The 11,422-nt window shown below is 39.5% G+C and overlaps 1 protein-coding gene across 1 annotated transcript in view; it reads left to right on the plus strand.

The window, feature by feature from the left end:
* Positions 1-10,859, plus strand: part of WDR36 (WD repeat domain 36) — a 29,176-nt gene extending 18,317 nt beyond the window's left edge. Inside the window, exons 14-23 of the mRNA XM_072140557.1 lie at positions 642-807; positions 1,158-1,266; positions 1,387-1,466; positions 1,865-1,972; positions 4,245-4,345; positions 4,804-4,943; positions 6,564-6,680; positions 8,516-8,597; positions 8,718-8,905; positions 10,107-10,859. Of these exons, the coding sequence (XP_071996658.1) occupies positions 642-807; positions 1,158-1,266; positions 1,387-1,466; positions 1,865-1,972; positions 4,245-4,345; positions 4,804-4,943; positions 6,564-6,680; positions 8,516-8,597; positions 8,718-8,905; positions 10,107-10,256 (1,241 nt within the window). The 3' untranslated portion in view covers positions 10,257-10,859. The remainder of the gene's footprint in view (positions 1-641; positions 808-1,157; positions 1,267-1,386; positions 1,467-1,864; positions 1,973-4,244; positions 4,346-4,803; positions 4,944-6,563; positions 6,681-8,515; positions 8,598-8,717; positions 8,906-10,106) is intronic.
* The last annotated feature ends 563 nt before the right edge of the window (positions 10,860-11,422 follow it).

The following is an 11,422-nucleotide window of genomic DNA, read 5'->3' on the forward strand; positions in this document are numbered from 1 at the left end:
AATATTACAATTTGCAGACTCCACCTCCATTTTGTTTTAACCCCTATAAAACACGTAAAGGGTTAACAAACTTCTTAAAAGTGGTTTTTCATACGTTGAGGGGTGTAGTTTCCACAATGGGGTAATTTACGAGTCTCGCTATTATTTAGGCCTCCCAGTGTCAATTAGAAACTGTGCAGGTCCATCTAAATACAGGTTTTGGCGATTTTACAAAAAATTTGAAAAATGGCTCCCAAATTCTGAGCTTCATAACATTCTAGTAAAATATGTGGAATCTGAAAAAACCATGCCAACATAAAGCAGACATTTGGGAAATGTAAGTTATGAATTTATTTGGGTGCTATGACTTTCTGAATCAAAAGTAGAGAATTTAGAACGTTGAAAATAAAGAATTTTTCAACATTTTTGCCAAATTTTGTTTTTTTTCATAACTAAACGCAAAAGATTTCATCCAAATTTTTAAACTAATTTGAAGTACAATGTGTCACGAGAAAACAATCTCAAAATCCCCTGGATATCTCACAGCGTTCCAAAGCTATAACCACTTATAGTGACACAGGCCAGATTTGAAAAATGGGGCCGCGTCCTTTAGGCCAAAAGATGCTGTGTCCCGTAGGGGTGTTAATGTATTTGTTTTACAGCGCATGATGGCCCCATCAGAGGAGTTGCCGTAGACGGCTTGAACCAGATGACGGTCACAGCGGGGGATGACAAACTCATCAAATTTTGGAAGTTTAAGTCCAAACAATTAATGCACACAGTAGATATTGAAGTCACCCCTACGTGTATCTTGCTCTGTAGAGAGAGGTAGGTTGTGATATATTAAATGTTCATTTGTTCTATCATTACTTACTTTAGAGTTGTAATATGTCTACACTTCTTTTACATGGGATGCATGTGTGTTTTTATTTTTTGTCTCCTGCATAGAGCAACGGGGCTAAAAAGAATTTTGTAAATCCTAAAAATGGTCTACATTTTAATAATCTGTGTATGAACAGGACGTAAAGATATAATGCCATGTATTGTGCTAACCTTCTTTATTGTGACTGTTGTACACTTTCAATAAAACGAGTTTAAAAAACAAATGGTGTACAATGTAGAGGATTTCAATGATGTTTCCTATCTTGTCTGATGTGTTTTTTTTATTATTATGGCAGCGGTATGTTGTCAGTGGCATTGGAGGACTTCAGCATTAAAGTTCTTGATATTGAGACTTACAAGTTGGTGAGGCGGTTCCCAGGACACAATGGGAAGATAAATGACATGGTGAGAGGCCAGACAAATCATTCTCATTTACTCTACAAAATAAAAGTTGTTTTTTTTTTTTTTTTAAATTTAAAAGTTATATATTAAAAGTTTTAATGTTTTTTTTTTTTTTTTTTTAAGACTTATAGCCCTGATGGCCGCTGGCTTTTGACTGCATCTATGGACTGTACTGTTAAAGTATGGGATTTTCCATCTGGATGGTGAGTACCAAGCACAACTTTGCACCGTCTTCTTTGTCATTGTTATTCCTTGTGTAATCTGTAAAATTTCATATTATTGATGCTTCTTTTTTGTATTTTTTAACCAATAGACATAACTTTCTGTTACTTGTGTCACCTCTTAAAGTTGAACTCTTAGGAGTTGGACTGTAATCCTCTATTTAAAGGTTAGGGGATAATATTCTGATTGTTGGGGCTCTGACTGCCGGGCCACCAATCGATCACAAGAAATGGTTATCATTAATTTATGGAAAAGTAGGATAATTTTGGAAAGAGATAAGCAAAGGTTTATCAAAATAGTTTTAGCCTTACATTTTTCTGTATATGTTTTCATGACAAGTAAACCTGAGATACGTTAATGATTTTTATGTTTCCCACAGCCTCATAGACTGTTTCCTGTTAGATACACCTGTTGTGAGTCTCACAATGTCCCCCACAGGAGATTACCTAGCAACTGCGCATGTGGATGATCTCTCTCTTTACTTATGGTATGTTCCATTTCAGAATATTGCAGGTTTCATAATGTGGCTGAAAGGATTGTCTTTCTATGGGTACAAAGCACTCAACCTATAAATTTTCGTGTATTGAAGTCGCCTAAATACCTACTTTTTAAACAAAATAAATCTGTCTGCAGTTTTAAAAGAAACCTGTGATCAGGATTTTACATTTTCCACTAATGATAGATTTTCATAGCCTTTTAATACTGCTTTTAGAATTAACATTAACCCCTTAACAGCAAGCGCCGTAATAGTACGGTGTGCGTCGGGTGCATGGAGAGAGCTCCATAGCCGGTAAGGGTTTACAGGGCAAAGCTGCCTGCGGCGTCAAAAAGATGGCGGCGCATGAGCGCTGCCATCTTGGTAACGACCGTCGCTCCCTGTGGCGACATTGGGGGCGGGCGATCAGTTGCCATGACAGCATTGGCTCTTCAGAAGACAGTGAAAGCTGTAAAATCCAGGCCCACAAGAAAACGGCGCAAATGTGTTTTCTCACCATATTCACTGCATTTGGATTTTTTTTCCCCGCTTCCCAGTACACGGCATGGAATAGTAAATACCATCACTATGAAGTGAAATTTGCTAAGCAGAAAACAAGCCATCACACAGCTCTTTGTGTAAAAATAAAAAAGATTTTTGAAGGTGGGGAGTGAAAAATAGAAATGAAAAAACAAGAATAGGGCCAGGTTATTAAGGGGTTAATGGTCGAACACATTTAGTATAAAAGTATATCTGGCTCTCTGCCAGCAAATTACAGGCAGTCCCCGGGTTACATACAAGATAGGGACTGTAGGTATGTACTTAAGTCGAATTTGTATGTAAGTCGGATCTGGTGTATTTTATAAATGTACAGTAACTCCAGACAATATTTTTTTGTTTTATATGACAGGCAACTGTGCACAAGCATGTTAAGTTGGTTTTGAAGCTTGTGCTCCTGTTCAGATTGAACTTCACTTATTGCCCCTGTGACAATTGGATTTTTACATTTTTTTTTAAAAACAGCGCATCTGTGCCCTTACAGAAGAAGCAGCTGTACAAGCCGTGACCGCGTCCTTAGTTACCCCCGCCGGGAACGCGATACTACGGTCGCGGTCCTTAGTTACACCCACCCTCCGCCGAGATCGCTGAAGCGCTTCTACAGGGCACAGAACTTAGAACAGTATCTGCGATCTGAGTTACAGGCCACTCCTAGATACAAATGGGGCTCTCAGCTGCGCATGCGCAGGCCAGGACCCCGTTCGTATCTACGGGTTGTTCGTAACTCGGAACCGCGTAAGTCGGGGCCTGCCTGTACATTGAGTCATGGAGGCACCAGAGTTGCTGTGTCGTCATCATTATTATCCGCTCACAGCTTTCCTCCTCCCACCTGCCTCACAGACATGAGCTGACCCTGTGCTGAAGGAAGAAGCTCACATTGGCAGGACAGAGGATGTGGGAGGGTTGTGACAGCTGTGAGAAGATGATGATCATGCAACAGACTGCAGCCTTGCCACAGACTACCCCACCACCTTGCTGCAGTTTGTTGGCAGGAGGCCGGGTATACTTTTATACACTTTTGTAAGTGAGTGGAATTATAAATCTTAATTATAAAAGTAGTTTGGGAAACGGTATTAAAAAGGCTATGAAACCTGCAATTAGGTTAAAATATGAAAGCCTAATGATAGGTTCCCTTTAACGCTGTCTCTTCTTGGGCATGGTCATGTAGAAGACCTGGAGAGCTGTCTGATCATATGTTTACCATATATACTCGAGTATAAGCCTAGTTTTTCAGCACAAAAAATGTGCTGAAAGCCCAAACTCGGCTTATACTCAAGTAAAAAAATACCAGGTTTTAAGATTAGGGGCCTCGGCTTATACTTGGGTCGGCTTATATATGCGGTATATCTGTCGTTTTAATCCAGTGCTGTAGCTTGTGTACAGTCTATGGGCAGTCTTTTAGCCTAAGGGGCTTTTCCAACTGCAATGAGCTACTCCACAGCCCATATGCCCTGGCTCTGAGTAAAAGCTTCTAAAAAAAAAAAAAACTCTTCAGGTTTAAAGATTTGCTAGTTTTTCACTGTCCTATTGCTATTCACTACATACTCCCTGCTACCATAACTTTGTGTATCTGTTTATGCACAGGAACCATGTCCTGAAAGGCCTGTGCTAATAATTCTCAGATCTGTAGTTTGTCCAGATCATTGATGAGACAACATTAAGGGCTTATTTGCCCTGCTTTCTTGTTGAGCTAGCGTGGACTGTAACTTTTTTGTTTTATCAACAGGTCAAACAAGTCTCTGTTCTCCATGGTTTCCTTGCGTCCTCTTCCATCAAACTACGAGCCAGTTGTTGTAATGCTCCCTGGGGCTGCCGAAGAGGAGGAGGGTAAGAAGCGGTAGTTTGGTTTACATTAAAGGACATCAACCACCCGGGTGAAGCAATGTAAACCAAACACAATGCAGGTGTCACCCTCCCTACCCCCCATCCCCCTTTGACAGAATCTGCTCTTCTTTTAGCTTCTTGGGCCCTTTTTGTTATTAAAAAAAAGGCTTTAAAAATTATGGAAATTAGCCTGCGGGGCTCTGGGCTTCAAAGCCTGTTTTTCTTAAAAACAAGAGCATAAGAAGATTAAAGAAGAGCAGTTCCTGCCAGAGGGGGCACACACCTGTATCCGTGTGCTTGTTTTACAATTCTTCATCCTGGTGGTAGATGTCCTTTTAAAGAGGCCTGTTTTTTTTGTCCTTATTCTGCTTTTTTTTTTTTTTTTGGCACTTTCATTATTTTATTATAGTTTCTGTGGTAGTTGGTTTTTGTGACCATTATTTTTTTTTTCTTGGTTACAGAGGAAATAGTTGAAGTGGAGGAGGTCAGTGAGGACATGATGGAATATGAATCGCCTGAACAGCTGGGAGAACGGCTGGTTACACTCTCTCTCTTGCCTGAGTCAAGGTGGAAGAATCTGTTGAATCTCGATGTCATCAAGGTATTGTGTCCACTGCATGTTAAATGAAAGCTTGTTAAAGGGTAATTCCTACAAAGACAAGATTCTTAAATATACTCGGAATAACAAAATAACAGTCTCTAATTCACTGTTAACAAAAATACAGCACTTCACAGTTAAAATTCCAACCTGTCTTTATCAGTCCTGGTGTATATAATTTTGGTTGCCCCTGGATATGGCTGTGAATCTTCTGACTATAGTTGGGTTCTTCTCATGAATGGCTTCTCTTATCTGCACGCTGCAGTGCTCTCTGTCTCCTGCCCCTCCCCCTCCCCCTACATTACAAGACCAGCTCAGATATAGGCACTTCCTGCCAGCAAGCAGCAGCGTGCAGACTTCATTTCCAAGCCACAGACAAGATAAGCAGAGCTGACTCTGTTTTATTGATTAAGTAAGAGAGTAGAGCTCAGTGTGTCATTGTGTTGTATATCCATCTCCGGATCCCTCATCTTTCTTTTTCTATTTGTCAGATACTAGTGCATGCTCAGAAGCTTAATAAAAAAAATAAAAGTGTAGATAAACCCTGCATCATGATAATCTAACTGCATCTCATAGCACAGAGGAATCATAATATGTCTTCTTAAAGAGTCCCTGCTGACCATCACTGGGGACATGTATCACTCCTCCTATTGCTTCCTTTTCTTTTTTTTGTGAGAGATTTTTTTGTGGGACTTTTCACAGTTTGCAACTTTTTAGTTACCAAAATTAGCTGCCTCAAGGATGTAATGCAGTGTCGTATTTATCTTTGCAGCCCAGATGTTTGTTCAACTTGTGAGACTTTTGAGCTTTGAAATTGTCCCATTCTTGCACCTAATAGGTCTCAAAACAGAGCAGACTCAGACTTACTTTCGCAGCTACTACTTGAGACTAAAAAAATCGCACACCAAAAAAAGTTGCAGACTAAACGGGAACTCATCACATCGGGGGAAAAAACTTAAGATACATTGTAATGGTTAATTAGGCCAACTTCAGGAAACTTGAAAAAGTGACAACTGAAAAGCTATGATACATGTGCCCTACTGAGTGATGGGAGCTAAAACGTCAATAAAACTGATAATAAGGGGTTTCAAATGATCTTTATTGTGTAGGTATCACTAAGGGATTAAAAGTTGAGCAAACCCCTTTAAAGGAAAATTGTCAGGGAGATTTGGGACAATAGACCCCTGGTACATAGGGTCCTGTGGGCAATTTGGTGTCCCAAATTGCTTTGATTTTTTTTTTTCCCTCGTACTCACAAAGGAAAAAAATGTATAAACTTACAATGGGCCGGAGCCCTTTGCACCTGCACTTTGATTCAATGACGCAGACGTAGTAAACCCCAATTCATTGCAGATGTGCTGTACCTACAGCCCATGCAGAATAAAACCGGGATGTGTTATGCCGACTGCAAAGAACCTGTAGTTGGTTTAGTGTTCACTGTTGCCTGGATAGGTTCTTTTTAAGTTGTAAAGCTCACAAGAGAAACGCGTGATAATTTGATGGCTTATCATACCATTTACATTAAAATAGGGGGAAATCTAAGAAGCTGTGTTCTTTAATTGTGAACATTTACATCATAAACATAAATGTGTTGTTTTTTTTTTTGTTTTTTTTTTAAATCAGAGAAGAAACAAACCTAAAGAGCCCCCCAAGCTACCGAAATCTGCACCTTTTTTTATCCCTACCTTGCCGGGATTGGTCCCACGTTTTGTTACTGAAGTAGAGGATGAGTCCACACAAGTAAGTCATTCCTTTTACTTAATTAAATAACGGCACTGTGACTGGTAGTTTATACCTCAGCCTAAATCGAAATTGGCCTTTAAAAATTTGGTTCCACTTTTATTTTAGAAGAAGTATATGCATTTTCTTAACCCTGTAGTCAATGTTAAATGTTAAGATTAGTTAAAGGGGTATTCCAGGAATAAGCATAATTCATATACAAGTGGGCACTCAAAATATAAGCTAATGTGTAATTAGTTGTTATTTAAAATTTTGCTCCCCTCAGCAGAAAATGCTGGTGACATAGATTGTAATGAAGAATTAAAATGCTACTGGCCCTTTAATCAGTCCGTTAATTTCCTCCGCACGATCTGTTGCAGAGCAGACACAGGACAGAAGATGGCCGCTGGTCACATGTCCACATCACATGTCCTGCACCTGCCTGGTCAGGTCATGTGATCACCACTATGTTTGGCTGTAGTCGGTTGGTTGCAGTGCATCCAGTATGGCCAGTGTTGTGGTGATGGCAGTTACACATCATTACTATGGTAACAGAGCAAGAAAACCTATTTTCATATCATCACCGGGAGCAAAGCATAAGAGGTAGGAGGAGTTACTGAGAACTAAAGGATCATGGAACTTGTAGTTTCCAGTGGCGGCCATCTTGGTGATAACTCCACCTACTTTAGGGAGACCATAAATTTTGTAAATCAGAAAATCAAACTATTTAAGCTCAGTTTTGTGACTAATGACATGGAGCATTGTTGAATTCATTTATTTATATCATCAAGGGTTTTTGTATCAGATGTTCATATTCCCAGAACACCCCTTTAAATGAGCATTTTCCTGGTCATAACAATTTTTACCTATTTATTTTTTATTTTTTTTTTTTTTTTAACCCCTACGTGCACTAGGATTTATTATAATGTCCTGGTGCTACGGGGGTTGTTTGGAGAGAGCTCACGGGCTGAGCTCTCTCTTTACACAATGACATAACACAGTTGTCACCCGCCTGTTATTGCCGCGGTCAGTGCTGGCATTGTTCGCAGTCAAATTTTACTGCACCACCTAACTTAACATCCCATGGGCGATCTCAGATGGCCAGTCGCCGCCCCCTGTGATGTCATCAGAGACTTGTAGGCTTTGCTAAGTGTAATGATCTCTAATAGCCAGCAGATGGTAGGCTATTAGAGATCAGCAGTAAAATTCTTCTATACTGCAATACAATATAAAAAAATAAAAAATTATCAAACTGTTATATAGGTCCCAAATTGCTATAAATTAACACGCCAGCACATACCACAAAAAAACACCTTACACAGGTCCGTACACCAAAGTGGGAAAAAGTTATTTGCCTCAGTAATTGGCAAAATGGTAAATATTTTTAATGTACAAAAGATTTTAATCGTAGCGACCCAAAGAATAAAGATTAATTTGGACTGCATCATAAAACGCGGAAAATGTCCACCAGAAAACACCACAAATGAGTGTTTTGTCAATGTCACTGCACTTCAAATTTTTTCCAGCTTACCAGTACCTTGCATTAAATATTAAATGGTGCCACTAAAAAGAACAATCTGTCCCGCAGATAACAAGCCCTCGCACACCTCTGTAAACGTAAAAATAAAAAACGCAAAAAATAAATAGGGCTGAGCCCTGTAGGGCTTAATAGAAGAAAGTTGATGTATTTAAGCTATAGTTTAATGGGTCATAAATGTGGCTTTTTTTTTTTTTTTTTTCTAACATTCCTCTATTAAACATATAAATGACAACATATCGATAAGGCAGAGAGAGTTTCAAGAGAATGTAGCACAATGAGTAGTACAAGTAACTGTTTTATTATTATTTCTCTTTAGTCCAAAGTTGTGAATCTAGGAGTTCTTGAAAGGAAGTCTGTGTTTTGTGTCCAACTCGAAGAATCCCTCAAGCACGAGAACTGTAAGAGAAGTCGTCTTTTCTGTCTAGATTCAGTTTAGTAGAAGCTGTTAACCCATTAGTATGATGTTATGCTGCAACAAAGCAAAAGAGCTAAGATTTGCTCTATGTATTAATCTGCAGATGATGTTCCACTAAAGACTATAAAGGAGATGGGGCCTTCCAGCATTGAAATGGAGATAAGGAGCCTGGCTCCAGACGGTGGCGGCTCAGTAGAGCTGATGCAGAGTTTCTTAAAGATGATTGGGCGGATGCTGGAAACAAAACTTGATTTTGAGCTTGCTCAGGCATACCTGGCTCTCTTCTTAAAGGTAAGCATTTAGTCTACATATTTGCACAATCTGGTGCTTTTCTTGTTCAGTGTATTGTGAAATTGGCAAATAATTATGCATGAAATATAAATCGTTAGATGAATCTGTAGTATTTATATTTAGGATATTAATGATGTTGCGATGTTGGGTCTGGAATCCATAGTAAGTCAATTGCGTTGCGAAGGTTGTTCTTGTGCAATAATGTTTGTAATCCTAACTAAAAAAACTCCAACAGGAACCAGCTGCTTTTTGCCATGGTTAGGTGAGCTGCAGGTATTCCACAGCAAAATGAAGATGGTATTCGGCTTATAGACTTCCTGCATTTGTGTACAGTCTTTGGCAAAAACAAGGGTCCTGTGTGTTATTAGCGTGTGAGGTTAATACATGTGCAGATGAATGAAAGTAAAGACTGCACAAACTACAAGCAGGGACAAGGATATGACCTGCTACAAATTTTTTGGTACGAGCAGTCGGCTCATACATGAGGCTAATTAAACCACAAGCATCTATGAGCTCCTAGAAATACATGAGGACATTTTAGCACGTCATGTGCTCAATTCCTTAGGCCAGGTGCCGCCAACACAAGTGACTAATCGTGCATATTGACCTGATTTAAGTCTTTAATGTGTCTTCCTCGCCACACTAGTCCCACTCCAGGGTCATGGGTATTCATGAGTAGTCCAGTCTGAATTCAGGTTTGTCTGAACCTGAATTTTTTACCCTGTTTGGGGACAAAACTCGGACTCTCCTCCAATAACAACTGCCAGCACTAATCACAGACGTTTAACTCGTGTGACACATGCGGCCATTTTGGGGAGGATTGGTGCTCTAAACGACCTCATCGAGGAGTAAATGTCCCCCTTAAAGTGGCAACGTCCTGCTTTTTAGATTTAACAAATTGAATGCCACTGGCGAGTTAACACCCGTGATCGGTGCCAGCGTGAACTCGAACTTTGTGGTTTGGGTCTGATCATCACTTATCATGAATTCATATCTGAAATGCACTCTGAGCAGGAACAGGTCCTGCTGTGTGAGAAGCCATAATCCTCACCAAAGAGGCTTCAAAACTCCTGTAAGATTTAAATATGTTTAATTACATTACATGGAAGTATCTGTGCAGGAGACTGTATACATCTCATGATCAGTAGACAATCTTTTATATTTCTTGTGTTTGCTATAATCTTATCTGCATTATTTTCAGATTCATCTGAAGTTTATCTCCTCCGAACCAACATTATTAGAAGAATTTTCCACATTATCGACAAGTCTTGATGAGACCTGGCTTCATATGCAGAAATTGTTTAACCAGAGCTTGTGTGTGTTAACCTACATGAAAAGTGCCTTATTATAAGACCATCAGAATTCCCTACAGAAGTTTTTTGAAAGTTCTTTGGCTATTGCAAAAAGTGATGGAGCAAACCTTTCTGTGCACGGGTGAAACAACGGCTGTACAATGTCTACAATCCAAGGCACGAACTCCTAGATCTCTACGTAATGAATTGCAACCCAAAGAAGGTGGCAGGCAGTGCTTGAGAATCTGCATAATCGTGGCTGGGCTGTTTGTTCAACTGTATCCCAGGACAGGTTACACCAGAGACACTTTTCCTCCAAGAATAAAATCTGCTCCAAACATATTGTTGTTGGCGAATTTTAAGGATAATTGTCAATTTATCAAAAGTTGTGATGACTATTGCTAAAGCATTTTTATTGCTTTCATACCTATATGTTGTCTTCTGAAATCCTACCACCATATTGTGACATGAATACACAGCACAATGTGTATATGGGATTGTATTCAATTTGTTGTTTTCTATTGATGAAACTTTATACATCCACCAGTACAGTACAATAATGGTGAAACTATATTTAAGTTTAGAAAAAAATAAATGTTTCTACTGTCAGGAGAAAATGTGCATTCACTTTACTTGGTTTTAATAAAAAAATATATCTGTTACTTAGAAGGTCTTAATAATACGTTCAGACGGCTGGAATTGTGGCCGTGATCTGACCGCACCAAATGCAGTCAGATCACATCCACAATAGAAGTCTATGGCTCCTAATCACGGTGTGGTGAGCACAGTATCAGCTTCTTGTCTGCCTATGAAGGGGTGAGGAGCGCTCAATACTTCCACCTCCTCCTCCCGGTGCTGGATCCATTCCGAGCATGCAGATGGCCGCGCGGGCACTGATCATGGTTGTTAACCCTGTACAATGCCTCAGGCAAAGCTGCTAATTGCACATTGTAATGAATGATGTAGTAAATAGCCATATACTGCCATGCAGTCGTATGGCAGTATGGGGTAGGATATGGTCGTATGGCAGTATGGGGGTCTGAAAAATGGCAAAAATAAAAAAATAAAGTAAAAAAATAACTCAAATCACTCCCTTTCCCCCCCTTACTTAGAACTTGTATAAATAAACAGTAAAAATCAGAAACATGTTGGGTATTGCCGCGTCCCAAAATGTACGATCATTCAAAATATAATAATTGTTATTTGACCCCGTAACGGAAAGTAG

This window comes from Engystomops pustulosus, chromosome 1 (assembly GCF_040894005.1).
Source record: "Engystomops pustulosus chromosome 1, aEngPut4.maternal, whole genome shotgun sequence".
NCBI classification, from domain to species: Eukaryota; Metazoa; Chordata; class Amphibia; order Anura; family Leptodactylidae; genus Engystomops; species Engystomops pustulosus.